The sequence below is a fragment of the Anarhichas minor genome, unplaced genomic scaffold, assembly GCF_050575085.1.
Source record: "Anarhichas minor isolate MPS153535 unplaced genomic scaffold, ASM5057508v1 ptg000041l, whole genome shotgun sequence".
NCBI lineage: Eukaryota > Metazoa > Chordata > Actinopteri > Perciformes > Anarhichadidae > Anarhichas > Anarhichas minor.
This window is the reverse complement of record NW_027466487.1, coordinates 7,342,874-7,359,592: the sequence shown is the minus strand read 5'-3', so window position 1 is coordinate 7,359,592 and position 16,719 is coordinate 7,342,874. Positions and strand designations below refer to the sequence as shown.

General features: G+C 42.2%; 1 protein-coding gene across 1 annotated transcript in view; it reads left to right on the top strand.

Annotated features, from left to right (window-relative positions):
* The window catches only part of cadm4 (cell adhesion molecule 4), a 39,888-nt gene that overhangs the window by 12,447 nt on the left and 10,722 nt on the right, over positions 1–16,719 (top strand). Inside the window, exons 3-6 of the mRNA XM_076109457.1 lie at positions 1,534–1,821; positions 4,691–4,852; positions 6,603–6,693; positions 12,961–13,133. Coding sequence (XP_075965572.1) covers positions 1,534–1,821; positions 4,691–4,852; positions 6,603–6,693; positions 12,961–13,133 — 714 coding nt within the window. The remainder of the gene's footprint in view (positions 1–1,533; positions 1,822–4,690; positions 4,853–6,602; positions 6,694–12,960; positions 13,134–16,719) is intronic.

The following is a 16,719-nucleotide window of genomic DNA, read 5'->3' as shown; positions in this document are numbered from 1 at the left end:
TGTGTAAAGGTAAATGTACAGTATTTTGAATGTACTATATTTTTCATATATATATATATATATATATATAATTATTTTTTATATATATATATATATATATATATATATATATGTATATATATATATATATATATATATATATAATCAACTTCAAACATGGTGTTATTGATGCAAAGGGCCAGCAACCAGGCCCAGCCAATGGCATTCAACTACAGAACAACAGCACAAGCACCCAACCATACAACTTTGGACCTGTAGCTCAAATAACCTGCGTCCTTATCGGCAAGGAGAGCGGAAACAATTGCAGCAACTCTCACTTTCTTGGCCCGTAAAAGGCAACGTCAGCCTAACTACATCTACAGGTCTGAACTGACATTACCTCCCTGAAAGGTGGTGCAGGTTTGCGCTAGCCTGGCTCCAGACCCCTGAAATGCCGGCCACATGGACGATTTTTCTGGCCGTTCAGAATGGTCCTGTGTTTTGAGAATCTTTTTTAGAACTATAGTTGAAAAAAACTATAGTTGAAAAAAAGTCGAGCCAATTAGGAGGGAGCAGGTAAAATACCAGGAGCCTTTGGCTATGTTGAAGCCGGCAACCAATTTAGTCATTGATGAGACAGCTTAATTAAAAGTTAAATAAAAGACTCGAAGGATCTCTTTCTTATCACTCTCAGTGCAGTGTGAAGGATTTGGTGACATCTAGCGGTGAGGTTGCAGATTCCAACAAACTGAAAATTACAATACCAGCCTTCCAGAAACTGAAAATGGCTAACTTGAACACAATGTCAGGCCAAACAAAAAAAAAGTGTAACAAAATGATAAATCGGTCTGATTATGTAGCTAGGTGTGCACAGAGAGGAATGGTCAGTCAGGGAGAAAACAGCCCCCCCCCCCCCCCCCCCCAGGGAACCTGCAGCGTGCTAAATGAGATTGTCAGTGAGGTATAAACCCATTTACTGAAGTGCTTCACATCTAAAAACAAATTCAAAATAAAGCAAGCAAAAGCCTGCCAGTAAAATGTGTTGATATATGACACTCCCTTTGTCAGTCTTAGCTTGTGTGTGTGTGTGTCTGATATATATTTCGAGCGAGCAAAGCACCATGACAAAAACAATTCTTAATGCTCTCTGTCTGTCCCTGAAGCATTAGAAAACAATGAGTCGATTACACTGACCCAGAGTAAAGTACTTTTTGTTGCTGTTTTCCCATTGTTTCATTCTTTATAGATGCATGGAAACAGCATTTAGCTTGTATTTGAATTTAGTCTCAGTTCACATGCAGATTGTGATTCTTTTCTACCAATGACTGATGACCTTCCCTCTCCTTGTTCTTGCCTCTCTTCCTGACACTCTCCCCCCCCCCCCCCCCCCCCCCCATCTTCTCTCCCATCACACCTTCACCTCTTTTCCCTCCCGCCTCGGCCTCCTCTCCCCACTCCCCTCCTCTCCCAACAACCCCATCCCATGTTGTGTCACTTCCGCGCTCACCTCCATCTCACTTCTACTCTTTCCATTATCTTTGTCCACCCCCGCAGCCCTGAAGGACGACCGTTTCCAGATGGTGCTCTTCTCGACACGGCTGGTGCGCATCACCTTGACCAACGTCAGCGTGTTGGATGAGGGCGGCTACTTCTGCCAGCTCTACACGGACGCCACGCACCACCAGGTGGCCACGCTCTCTGTTTCGGTGCCCCCGGAGACGCCCACGGTGGAGGTGAAGCAGGAGGCCGTGGAGGGCGGCGAGGTGGAGCTCACCTGTATGTCGCCGCGCAGCAAGCCGGCCGCCACCCTGCGCTGGATTCGTAACGGCCGCGAGATACCAGGTATACCCGGACATGGCCGACAATGGACTAATGGACAGTTAGATGATTATGAGAGATACATGAGGAAACTAATGGGGGAATACGGGGCAGGTGAAGTGAAATGGGTGGATCAATTATCACAAATTGAATGCTGAATAAAAGGAGGATGGGTGATTGATGGATAAATAGAGGTAATGGCGGATGAGTTGATGGGAGCAGGTTGAGATGGATGGATGGACTAAATTAAGGTTTTGGCTGCGGGGCTGCCAAAATCTCTCCTCTCCTCTTGTTTCCATGATTTTGATCAAGTATTCTTTGCAATATTTATAGGAGACGATCTAGTTTCAAATGATCATACACACTTTTTGAGATGTGAACTCTGTTAACTTTTCTGCCTCCATTCCTCTGAGAAAGAGTCAAAAGTTCACAGAGGAAGTATATCCACGTTGATGCGTTGACAAGGCAGACATCAACAGGAAGTATTAGAAAGACCTTTCTGTCTCTAATGCGTCCACTAGTCAAACTCTCTCCCTATCAAAACAGATATCTCCCCCTCTCTCTCTCTATATATATATATACAGTATATCTCCCTCCCTACGCTCTCTCTTGAAAATTCTATTTCAAATGTGTTTTATTCACACATATCTGACAACTCCATTTCATGAAAGTACAGATGCTACATACGCTCCAGATTTTACACTTTTCTCTTTCTTTCACACGTTCACAGAGAGACACTTTAACTCGCCGTCATCTCACTCTCCTCACTTCTTTGCTTCTGATAAATCTATGAGCCATCCTTCAGTCTGGTACCTTGATCTATCCTTCTTTCTAACTTTCTGCCTCCCTTGACTTCTCTCAGTTAAAGGGGCACTTCACTCAATAATACATCTGAGACCAATCTTTCCCTTGCCTTCAGTCTGTTTAACCCCCGAGAAATCACTTTTTTGCACTCCGCCATTAAATCGGCATTTGTGTAAAATACGTTTTGATTAGAATTCCTCAAAAAACGTGTACTGTTGACTGAGCACGAACAAGAAAAACCTTGGAGACTAATTTATGCAAAGCATGTCTGACTCAGGCTTATGGCTATTCTTTTTTTATTTTATTTTATTTTTTTTATTCAATTCATCTCAGATTATTAATAAATACAGACAGTTTTGTTTAAAAGTACAAATCGCTGCCAAATGTGTTGTATTATTCATTAATTCACTCACCGCCCTCAAATAACTCACACAGACCAGATGAAATCGTGTGAGATAATCTGGTGTCAACAGTTTTCGGGACATGCATTGAGCACTGTTTTGCCGTCGTCTCTTTTACTTTCTATTTCTGTCTGACACTCAACGTCTCTTTCATCCAGTCTCTTCCCTTTTTCTCTGTCAGAACACGCCTGTCAGCGTCATTCTGCCTCTGCCCTCTCTGTCCTTCCCTTCTGCTCCTTCCCTTTCTCTTCATCTAATCTCCCTTTCTTTTTTCCCCTTTAAATTTGACTGGTGACAAAGACTTGACGCTCCTCAGCTTGGTTATCGGTCGCAAAGGGCTTTAATAGTCAAAGAGACAGAGAGGGGCCACACTTTCTTCCTTCTCGCCTTTTTTAACTATCGCTCCTCTCCTCTCGTCCTGTTTCCTCCCCTCTCTTCCTCTTCTCATCTTCTCTGTTCTTCTCCTGTTTCCTCTCTTCTTGTCTTTTTCCCTTCCCGTTTCCTCCCTCCTGCTCTCCTCGTGTTTCCTCTTTTTTCCTCACTTCTCCTTTCATTTCCTCTCCTCTGGATTTCTCCCTTCCCCCTGTTTCCTCTCTTCTCCTGTTCTCATCTCTTCTCCCTTCCTCCTGTTTCCCCCTCCCTCCACACCCCTCCCCTCTCTTTTGGCCATGAGTTAAATGAACTGTGACACTAAAGGTTAGAGGCAGATCCCAACAGATATGGGGAAAGCACTCTTTAATTAAGACACTATCTTCCCACCGCTGCCTTATTCCTGCTCATCTGCACCCACCGCCGTCCTCTCTCACGCTTCGATTGGGCCTGCTCTCATTTACTCGCCGGCAATAATTGAAAACTCAGCGCGATATAAGTAATATTGTTGTGTTTTGCCTCAACAAGCACAAACTCCCAATACGTGACCATGTCACCCCCACTGTTCATCCTCCCTCCTTCTGTCTCCCCTCCGCCTCTATTCTCGCATATTTCCTCCACGCTGCATCTGGCTTGACACTCTTATCGTCCTCTTTCATGTCTGGACTTGTCTCGCCGCAGCCCTCCTCGCCCCCGTCCCATATCAATCATGCCCGTTTTGCTGCCCTCTCTCTCTCTCTCTCTCTGTCTATGCGTCCCTTTCCTTTGCCTTTCTTCTCTCACCCTGGTCCTTTGACGCCCCCCTCTCGCCGTGTCTGGCTCAGTTAAAATCTCAATTCGGTTATGCATATCCTCTCTTTTTATCCCCCGCTCTCCCCCATCTCTCTCTCACTTTCTTTCACTCAAGCTCACACACAAATTATTCAGTTGATTTGCCATCTGCAAACAAACAGTTCCCCCGCTCATAATTGCCACGAAATATAGATGAAATTGCTTTCTCTTTTACTCTCTTATTCTGTCCTCCACCGCTCATCTTCCTCTCTGCAGGTACCTGGTGCTGCTGAATAAAAGCTCATTCATCAGTCACCAACTTCTTCTTCCTTTCATTCTGCTCACTTCTTCTATCCGCATCTGTGCTCTACTCTAAATGTCTCTTCTTTTCCCTCCCTGCATGTCTCTCTCCCTCTCCCACCATACATGTGATGTCTCAGCAGGGGAAAAGGAAGAACGGGCATATTTTCGCTGCTAGCTTCTTTCTCGGGCACCCCACCAGTCTTCTTTCCCTCCATCATCTCATCCCGTCTTCTTTTCCTCTCCAGGTGTGGAATCTCAGCAGGTCAACGCGAAGACCTTCAGCGTGTCCAACACCATCCGGCTCCCGGTAGAGAGGAAAGACAACGGGGCGGCGCTGAGCTGCGAGGCGTTCCACCCAGCACTCGGCGGGCAGAAGAGGATTCGACATTACCGCCTGGATGTGAATTGTAAGTCTCTCCTTCAGGCGAAGTGTGATTGTGTGTGTGTGCACTTCACATCAAAGCGCTCTCTATCCATCTTGGAAACAACTGAAATAACATAATGTTCATTGCCAAATCTTTATTTTTTACTTAAATGCCAGCAATGATTTTTTTCAGGGTAGCAGCCTCATTTTTCAAATGCTGGATGTCTCATTTTAGAATGAAGCTCATTTATACACAGTCCAGGATTTTGACAGGGATATTCAAAGATGCCCTGTATGAGACCTGCTCTCATTAAAACCTAATACCTACAAAACTTGTCATGCAGAGAGCTGACTGTATCGGGCCTGCGGCCAGACTGGGGTCCTGGCTTGTGGTTTAAGCGGCTCGCCAACATCAGCTTAGAAAGCCTGGGTCACATTACTAGTCTATGTGCAATGATCCCTGTACTGTTTGTGGGATTGATTGAATGTTTTTTCACACAAATTGGTGTGCTGTGAAATCTCCTTTTAAGGCAGGCAAAAGCAAACAGTGAAAATACTGAGAGGTTTAAATTTATTATTGGCTTAAGTCTAATATTCACTCAGGGCAACTAGTTCAGATAGAACCATGTTTTTATTTTAAGCTGAATTCACAATATTTTCTCAAATCTCGAGACAGTTAAGAGGGATTGATCTTGAAAATGTCAGACAGCTCTAATCCATATACTTGGAAAAGTCTGATGAAATTCATTATTGGATAAATTAATATGAAATGTTAATCCATTGTGTTTGCTTCTATCCCATCAAACATGTCAAGTTTAATTCTATTACTTTAGTTTTGACCCTTCTTTCTTTTGTTTTTTTGTGAGGACAAACAAAACTTTCTTACAATTCAGTAATGATTCATATTTAATGATGATATTCATTGTTGTTGTGTTGTCTGCACATCCTTTTTTGAAGTTCAGAATACAAATTAACACATCAATTGAGAGGCACCAGATGTAGATTCTCAGTCAGTTGTTGATACATCAATACTATTTGTTTTCAATGAAAGTTGATGCTAAAAGTACGCATAATCATTTTCTCCACCAATGTCACTGATGCTATTCGACAAGTCGACAAATAGTCAATAAATCCTTTTGTTCTCTCCTCATATTAGTTTTCCTGCCAGTATAATGGGATTCTTATCCCGTACTACATCAACTATTTTGGATAGTCAAACATCCCATAGGCATATATAAATATTTACCGTTGGTGCTATTATTCATATGTAGCGAGTAGGCTACTTCTGCATCAGTCTTTGAGGACAAATTAATTTGCCACATGTAGCCTTTACTAATGTTTGTTGACAGATCACAATGATTAATATTCAACGGTTTTGTCTATCTGTAAGCTGGTGGTTCCTCCAGCCAGAGAACTGGTAATAATGACCAACTGTCAGCGGGGATTTGGCTTCCCATCGCTCTGTTACTGAAGCAAGTGCAGTACAGCATCTGCTGGAGCGGTGGGCTGCTTATGATAACAGGTGTCTCAACTGTAGGATTGTCGGCAGGTTGCCTTGGAAACAGACGTCAAAGACCCTTCCTCCTGACACTTTTTCACTTTCCACTTGTCCCCCCCCCCCCCCCCCCCCTTTTTGTTCCCTCGCTGTCTCTGTCTCATTCCTGATTTTCTTTTCTGTTCTCTCCGACTGTCACTCCATTTTGATCCCTCCCGATCCATTTTGTTTTCTACTGTGCCTTTCTTGTTTTATCTCTCACATGCACACTCATTTATCTCTTTCTTTCTCCCCACAGTTGCACCAACAGTCAGAATTGTTCCTCCCTCTGGCATTTTGCGAGAGGGCGACTCGCTCAGCCTCACCTGCTCAGTCTCTGGGAACCCTCTGTAAGTGCGTGTGTGTGTGTGTGTGTGTGTGCTAAATTGTTTTGTGTTGGTGTGATAAGATGGTGGTACCAACCACATGCACACCTACAGACAAAAACAAGTTCATCCTGCACAGCACATGTGCTATCATTGGTATTGCTATTGGCAGTAAAGGAAACCTCACTTCACTGGACTCTAAGTCACTGCTGTCCTCTAATTTGAATGACGGCCTGTTTTGCTATTATAAAATTGTGTTTAAGCTGTTCTCTTTGTAGCTCTTCCTATGAAAAGTAATGCACGGTAATTCATATATATCCCACAAAACCAAATTTGTTTGTAATCCATGTAATATTGAACCAGGAAGTATAAAGCACTAACAACTTCACTTACGGAGGAGGTTGGGGATGGATGGGTGGGTTCAAAAACATGCATATAATAACTTTATTTATATTGCACCTTTAAAAACAGTTCACAAGGTGCTTTGACGGACAAACCAAAACACCAGACTTTTACCCAGGAGACCACTGTTGGTGTCCGGTGTGAAACCAGAAGTCTACATGGATTTATTTATCACGTAACTTCCATACATAAGTAATGCAACTTATGTAGTTATTTCAAGCCAAACGTTGACTTATTTGTCACATAACTTTGGTACTTAACTAACGTCCCTTGCATCCCCTAAAACCATAATCTCAGGGTTTCAGGAGGTATGATGGCTTTTTGTAGTTTGAAAAAAAAAACATTGAATCATAGATGCATTCAGTTTCACCTTCAACAAGAAATGGAACGGGCACATTTAAAAGCTGGCACAAAACGCTGCTTGAGAAGCTTTTTTTTTGGGTATGTCATAGCAGTGTGTTATTGCATTTTCTCTCATTTCTCTGAATTCCTGACAAAAATAATCAGAAAGTATAAAAGGTTTGTCTCGACAAAGCGTTTGTGCGTGAAAAGCTGCAACGAGTCCTGACAAATCGGCTTAAGAATACACAGAAAGCGTTTGATTGACGGCAACATGCAGGAGGTTGCCAAGTTCAACGTCAATCCTTACAAACACTACATTTTTACAAAATGATAATATGGGACAGCAAGTATTCACGTTAAAACTGTTTTGGGAAATTGTTTTGAGCTGCTATGAGAATGACATTTAGGTTGCACCATTACCAAACAGCTGGTAACTGCATTGATTCATTTGTTTGTTTTAGTATCCTCCACCATTTTTATGGTACACAGCCTTCATGGGCTTACAGGACACTTGACAACAACAACAACAACCGCGATGGCCACATGACCATTCATAACATGCAGCTCCACAAATTGAACTAAAGAAAGAAACGGAGAAAATGTCAGAATATACAATTTCCATGCCATAAAGCTGTTATTATGATGGATACAGTGTTCTCTGTCTTAGTTTAGTTTGCAAGTAGCAGCTACATGGACAGATACTAGTCTACAGGGCTCTACTTTCATTCTGGGTTGAACTTTTGACTTGCTTTGGTTCAGGTCACATTTAAGCCAGAGCACCTTTTCTAAGTGTAAGTGTAGAATAAGCTTAAACTTAAACGTCAGAGCAGAAGGTCCTACTGTGAGTCCTGCTGTGTGTTTATAAGTGTCCGCTGGTAATGTTTCTTTGTATTTTATCAGAGCAATTTTCAAAAACAATGAAAATACTACCAATGATGATGTTCTTTACATTATCATTGCAGCGGGGCAGTTTGGAAGATTTAGAACCGAGTCTCAACACACAGATGAACACAGATACAGCAATCGTCCGTTTGATTTATGGGCCACAGAGATGAATCAGAAAGATGATCTGTGAATATCATACAGACAGCTTTATTACATATACTGTTTTTACAAGTAATTACTTTACACCTTACACAAATTTTTGTTGCTATAGCGGAAACATCCTTGAGTCACCTCTAGCTGCTCCAGTGGAGCTTTTCACTGGCTGCAGCATGAAACAGTGTTTTCTCCTGGACGCCTACCAAATGTATGAGAGTAAAGCAGGCCATCACTGTAAGGAGAACATCTGCACTTTATTAGCCTTTCAACACAGGTTCCAAAGACAAATGAGTGAGAGCTTCTCCCTCTAAGTAGCTTAAAATAGCCAGCTGCAAACAAGAGATCTTACCCCTTCTCTCTTTATTATGTGTTGTTGCAATGAACATTAAGTTGACCTCTCTCTGTATAATTACTGTCCCACATAATTCCAGGGGCCTTCCTTGGAAACTTCAAGTAATTACCAAGTACTGCTAATCTCCAACTTCAATGTGTTCCCTATAATTACTGCACGATATCTTGGTGCATTCTAGGCACCATCCTTAGCTACTTCGTATCATCTCCTTTCAAGGAAATTATTAGGAAATAGACTATCAAAAATGAAGTACGGCCACATGCTGTCCTCCACAAATGATGAAGGCCCCCTTTTGGGCCATTCAATTCCAAATGCATCATCCCTTGAACTATAATTGAAGTCAAACCAAGGGTGTTTAACTTATCACATGTACATTTACAGTATCAACAAACCAATCAGGATATTTTTGTAATCATGACAGCATAGTGACGCAGTGTTTCATCACAACCACAAGAGTTGTGTCTGTGGTATCGCCTGACATTTTTGTTTTTCAATGCTGACGATTAAGAGTACAACAGCACATCAGCAGCATTGACACACATCTGTACTAGACAAGGATTCTTTTAACATAAGCACGCAAACATGAATACAAATATGTGTGTGTGTTTGTGTGTGTTGTGTTTGTGTGTGTATATATAGATATAGATAAACAACTGCCGTTCAAAGGTTTGGAGTCCCCACACTGGAGTCAATTCCTTCTATGATGACTTCTTTAAAAAAATTGAAAAAAGAATAATTCAGAAACCAAATTTGAATTAGTTTTGTCCCCGAATGCAGAAGAATTAATTGATTAAAGCTTATGTTTACTCCACGTCCTCAGTTACATGCCAGGGGAGAATACTGCTGGAACCATTTTTCCCCAAAATACACATTGATTTAGATTTTCTTTTTTTTCAGTCCAGAAAAGCACAAGTGACCCACGTGCTTGCATTTGGGCTCTAAATATGTTGGGTAGCTGTTTTTATTTGGGTCCCCTGCAGACTCAGTGGTTAGATTGAATAGGTTTAAACTGTGATTTGTCAGTCATCATAGTACGTTCAGCTGATATTCTGTGATCCAATTTGTATTGTCACATTTTAAGAACAGCTTTGCTTAAGCAACACACCTGCTAATACTCCAGCTTGATATTTCTTCCCTTTAAAACTGCACACATTTGCTAAGCTTCCAGTTTCTCTTACCAGTGACGGGTGATTTCTTCTGTTCTTATTCAACTGTTGCTCAGAGGGATCTTTGTCTCTTTCTGCCCTTTCAATTCAGTCTGTCTGGTTGAACCGTTCTCCATGTACAAAACATGACTTTTTGCAAACGCTTCATACGAAATGTTCATCTGCAGTATCTGTATTTATAGATTAGAAATACAAATAAAAGTAGAAGAAAATAGATAATAAAGTAAAAGTAATAAATGTTGAATCCAAAAACTGCCACATGGAAACAATGTAGACCCTATCTTGGGAAGGGTATGAACATTTGTAAACAGTCACAGACGCTATTCTCATAAACTTCAGATTTCCCAACGGAGTCTCTCATTATTAGACATCATCTCTCTGGAACTCTATAGCTCGAACCAACGGTGCAAAGGGATATACGATTGACACCTTGTCCAAGGCACTAGAGAAAGTTAAATCAAGTTATATAACCCAGACCTGACATTTACTGTTTGATGGACAGATAAAAACCACCTGATCCATATTTTATTGCATGAAGGACAGAGAGAAAAGGAGCTTAAGACGAAGGCAGAGAGGTTACTAGGAAAGTGTAAATGTGAACATATCGTAAACTTGTATGGGACTCTGTGTGCGATGGTAGAGCTTCTAAACCCAATCAGCATTCAACACTTTTAAGAGCCAGCTATGAAATAAAGCCTTTTTTCTGGTGTGTTCGCAGCCCTTTGTGCACTTTCCAGAAGGGTATTGGGTCCTAAGCTCTTAAACTCTCCCCTAGATGGTCTGTCTGTCTGTGGGCATCAAGTCCACCAAAGCTCCCCAGTAAAGCTGCATGCAGCCAAAGTGTTTGCATGTGTGTGTGTGTGTGTGATGATTTAAGTGAAATCCCACAGTGAGGACTGGCTGAGAAGTGTATTGGCTATAGCCCCACTAAGGCTTTGTAACGGCTGGTTGGGAACTCTGTGTGTGTGTGTGTGTGTGTGTGTTGGGTGGGTGTGCGGTGCATGCACAAGTATATGACAGTGAGAGATGGGACAGCGGGCCACTCTGGACTCTGACCCTTATCTCACGCTGAACTGCACACACACTCGCACACACACACACACACACACACACACGTTGTCGCCCTCCCGCTTGCTCCCTGGTCCTGTTAACTGCCTGTTAAGTATTAATGACCAATTATATGCCACTTCCTTTTGGTGGAGGGTACACTTATTGTTTGTCTGTTATTAGGAGGAGAGATGCAGATGATGTCTTGTCATTTTGCTTAATTGCCCGCTTGTTAGTGTTTGAAGGACCTACCGTGTGTGGGAGTACTTATATATATATATATATATATATATATATTTATATATATATATGTGTGTGTTAGAGAGAGAGAAACAGAGGGGCATTTTGTTAGTGCGTGTTGGATGAGTGAGGGAGTGTGTGTGACTAAGCAAGAAAGAGGTTTAATTAGCCGTCCTGAGGGATTAGAAACTAGATGAGTCAGGATTTTAATCTGTCCAGGGTGGCATGAGCCATGACACTCAGCCAGACACACACACACACGTACACACACAGCGTTGTTCGCCAGGATGTCTAAGTAATCCTCGCACCTCCTGTCTCCTTTGCCTTCCCGTCTTTCATGACCAATTCATTTTGTCTGCCTGCTCCTTCCCTTCATCTCCCGGCACACCGTTTCTTCATCTCTCTCCTCTAGCAACACTCTTTCCACCCTTCTTCTTTCTTTCTTTCTTTTTTCTCCACTCTGCTCATCTGACACCCTATTTCTATCTCATCTGCCCTCCCTTGCCTCCTGCCAACCCTTTCACACCATCACCGCCCTCTGACCATCCATCTCCTCATAATTGGTCGGGACGCAGCCCTCTGTTGCCATTGGCTCCTTCTCCAAGCCCCTTTTATACTTTCTTCTCATGTCAACTTCCCTCTGTGGGCTTCTTTACACTCCTTCTTCACCTTTCTTTTTATAGCATCCCCCGGTGCCTGTGCTTCGATCCCTTGTCTTCTTTCACTTGCACATTTTTAATACCCTTTAGCACCTCTGGGTTTTACTAAATGTATTTAAAGGAATACTTTGCCTGCAAAATGACCAGTTGTGTATCGATTACTCACCCCGTTACCTTGAATTCTTGAAGAGAACTTTGTTGTTCTCACATGCCTCCAGGGTGGGAGGAGAATCAAATAACAGAGAAAAGTTCTAATGAATTGAAGTAAACGGGGGCCGCTGTTTTACGTACTTTACTTGGGCATAGCACGGTCTCACACTTGGACAGGCACGTTACTCGTCCGTGCGAGTCCGAAGTGTTTTCGGTAGTAAGGTTTAAGTGAAGATGTGTTTGGGTTCTGCACATACGACGAGATAGATAAGACTTGGATTGTGCTGCCTGATTTGTATGAGAGTTTGTAAACAGATGTTTTGATATAGTTTTGCTGCTGTTAAACGCAGCCCCCCCCCATTTACTTCAATTCAAGACTTGACAAACAAATAATATACAATATCGCAGCATTTATTTGGCATACGTAAGAGGTTGAACATATGGCAGGATTAAGTTAGACTATTTGCCAATATGAGTGTGCATGCATGTGTGAGGCTATGTGAAGCTCAGGGGCAAGTTTATGAAGTTGGAATTCTAAAGTGAACGGGTAAAGCTAATAATTATTTCAACGAATTTATTCATTTCTTTTTCAATTGATTAACTAATCGTTATGAAATGTCAAAAGAAATACATAACTATTTCCCAGAGCCAAAGATGATATCCTCAAATGACTTCTTTTGTCAAACCAACAGCCCAAACCCCAAAAATACTTAGTTTACTGTTATGTAAAGCAGCACATCTTCACAGCAGAGAAGCTGGAAACAGCAAATGTTGGACATTTTTCTTTGAAAATTGATTTCAACAATGAATCAATTATCAAAAACCAAGGGAATTGATTGACATATCCTTTCAGCGCTTTTAAACATGAAACCTCTCTCTGTCTCCTCATCAGGCCCAGGAACATTCAGTGGTCCAAGATTAATGAATCCTTACCCGAGAGGGCAGAGATTTCTGGCCCCACCTTTCAGATTTCCCGTCTCAGCCAATCACACAACGGGACGTACTTGTGCCAGGCCCAGAACAACTATGGACGCGCTGCCGATCATTACACCCTATTGGTCTATGGTGAGTAGATGGCTTGACGGTTGATTATATGTTGCAAGTTTTTGTGTGTGCTTGAAAAGTTTGCTCCATTGATTCCTTTTCTCCATTGTTTTCATATCCAGTTTTAGTATCCCAGGTAATTGTTCACTGCTAAGAATAATGTTACGTTCAATGGATCTTTTGTTTGTTACATTTCTTTTTCTTGTGTTTTGATGTTATTGTTTTGAGAAATCTTTTAAATTTTATCGATCCTTTTATCTTCCCAGTGTCTTTGGAGTCTGGCTATTCTGGCACTGGGCGACAGATCCATTAAATCTTGATGCTTGTCTCATCTGTCTTTCGGCTTTATTTGTTTTCCTGATTCGGTACACAGCAGGAAACCTCTGCTAAAGCTCCTCCTGAATCAATTCAACAGAGATATTGATTCCTCAGGACGACGTGGGCTACCGTGCTCAGATACTAGTCACCAACATAATTATCCAGGCTATCTCTTGTAAAGAACCAATTGATCTTGTCCCCTGCGACCCAATCCTCTCTTCCGGGAATTCAGAGTAACTTTAACAGTCAAGTGCGATAAATAAAGATTCGAGATGTTTTGACAACTACATGAATTTCACAATACAAGCTGATATGAAGGAGACAAAGACAACAGACGCACTGCAAAGCATTAATGCAATCTGTTGGAATCCTGCATTTTACCTGGTAACATTTGACAAAAAAACCCAGTGAAACATCTGTTGCATTTAAGAATCAACTTTGCTTGTTGCTTGAGCAGAAGTATCAGCCGGGGGGGAAGATGTTGGCTTTTGTTGTCAGCCGTTGCAAGTTTTCCGAGATGTTGCACCTCGATTCACTGGTGGTTTGCTAAATTCTTAATGAAGGTTGACCCAGATAGACTGCACACCGTGGCTCAAAGAAGACAACAGGGGAGCTTGCAACATCACTGGAAATCTTGTTACCACGATAGTTACTTTTCAGAAAATGAGACAAATTGGCCAACTTTCTCCCCGAGTTTGAAGCACATTTTTGAAAACAAGGTTTTTGGATGCGTGTTAATGTTGCGTAATCCACTCATGAAACAACTGAGTAAACTTGCAGTCAAACAGGGACAAAATTGGAATTGTGAGATTTTAATGGGACCGCAGCAAAGCCAGCTCATCATTAGAGGCTTCTATTGTTTCGCATCCAATCCGTGGCCTAATTACACTACTGCCACTCAGCAGGTCTACCTTTTTGTATTATTATTTAGGCTGCTCTCAGCCTTCTGGCTGCTCCTGTCATTGCACCCAAGCACCTGAATTGGAGATCAGAAGCAGACGGACGGATGGAGGGAGGAGAAGCATGATATCTTATGTAACATTTTTGGGCTGCTTTTGGTTAGCGCCCCCTCATCTATCTATCACACTAACACTCTCTTTTCTCTCTCACATGCACACACAACAATCGCACACTCTTGTACAAGCACAGCATCAAACAGCACACATAATGACAGCTTTCCACAGGCATCAAGGGTGGCAACAGTGGCAAGATGAAAGGTGACATCCGCATCCACTCCCCCTTTCTCGTTGTCTCTCTCTCTCCCGCTATCCTAGAAGGTTAGACATGTCGAGCTTTGATGTGTGTTGCCACCTCTGTAGAAAAATGTTCTGTCTCTCTCCCTCCTCCTCAGCTTCCTCCCTCACCGTTTTTGAGCTGTCTTCTTCATTTGATCTTCTGTCTGCCGTTTCGTCTTTCCTACATTTCGTCATTTATCTTTTTTATTTCATGCCGTTCCTCTGTGCTGGTCATCAATTAGATTTATCTTGCAGTTTTTTTCCCTCTTATTATGAAAAAAGGGGTACATTTAAAGTAAGGAATCTTGCTTCGATCAAAATCCATAAAAGACCAGAAATCCACATAACCAACATAAGCCAGGCTTCAACTCCTTTGCTCTGCACCTCGGATTTCCAGCAATCAGCTTCTTAAACCCTCCCGCTGTATCCGCGTATCAGTAGTGGTTTGCTGTAGTTCAAAAAAAAAATATGTACTCGCCCACGAGGCAGATTGTTTCAAACCTTATCTCAAAGAGCTCAGAGATGTTGATTCAGCCATCATATTAATCTGCAGACGACAGAAAGTCACTTTAGATTTTCCTCCACGCCACAGCTAATAATCCGACTAACGTGGTGTTGATTCTCTCGCCAGAAATGTCAGATAAACTCCTTCATTCAGGCGATGATGTTTCCAGTGATATGTGTGTCTTTGTAAATATTAGATTATTATGAAACAGTGTGTGTGCTCTACATCATTGCGAATGCAAATAAACCAATATGGATGGTTTAATATGGTGTTAGTGAACTTCTACTTTTTGATAATTGAATACCAAGTTCATCAGTCAGTATTGCAAATAAATACGATTCCATTATGTAAAATATGTTAAGATGACTCATGACTCTAACAGAGAGTGCTTTTTTTCTTCCTAGAACCCACGTTGTTATTGTAGGTGTCTTATTTATACTTTTTTCAAACTGTGAATATCTCATTTAGTAACAAAGCTCTTTGCTTATTCCTTAAGACTTGCGATATAAAAAAAGATACACTCTCATTGTTGCAGCTTTTCTTATTTTTATTGTTTTTCTTTCATTCACAACTCTCCATCCATCTCTCGTTGCCTTCTCTTCGGTTATTCTCACTCTCCCTTTTCTCTCCCAATCCCCATTCCTTTCCTCGACATCCGTCCTCTCCTCTACTACACCTACTGTCCACTTCCTCTTCCTCTCTCCACTCCTCCCACACCCTTTCAACTGGTTTTCACATTGTCACCAGTTTGCCCTCTGTTCTGGGTTCAGCTGCAGTTCAGCCTCTTTACTCAAAGAAGGCCGAGGTTTCTTAGAATACGCCACGGAGAGCAGTGAGTGTAACTGAGTGAGGAGTTGGTGGGGATAGATGGAGGGATAAGGGAAGGGGGAAAGAAGGTCGGAGGAAGTGATGGAGGAATGAAAAGGGAGAGAAGAAGGGCGATGGAGGTCGAACGCAGGTTAACATGCACTACCACAACCTGTCAGATAAATGGAATGGCGGTTTAGTTGGCTCCTAGCCTTCCCAGAGGGAATTCCAGAGTGCACTGGGGGAGGAAGGGGGGCAAGGAGGGCGCGCTGGAGGATGTGTGTTGTAAAAGATGACTCGGCAGAAAAGAAACAATTTTATTGCAGATGCAGAAAAACTACCAGTGCTCTCTCTCGACTCTCTCCTTCTCATTTCGTGTCAACCTTCCCTCTGCGAGAGTTATCTGCCATCAGGGTCTGTACATGGAGTACAAACTCAGGCAAAAGTGCCTCCCAATTTGTCACAGGTGCTTTAGGCGCTGTCACTTTATGAGGAGAGATGGGCTTAATGCTGGCGCAGGAAAACAAAGAGCGAGAGGTGGGAAGCTCTCCGGGGCCGTGGCGACGACGTGATGCGCTAAACTTGAGCTTTATTTGACCGGTCATACTTGTGTGTACATGCAAGTCTGTGTGTGAGTGTGTGCGCATGCGCTTTTATGTGTTTATGATTTAGAGAAAGAGTGCGTGTAAGTTGATCCGAGGAAATTAACTTTTTGAAACTTTCAGAAAGTCCCTAATGATGT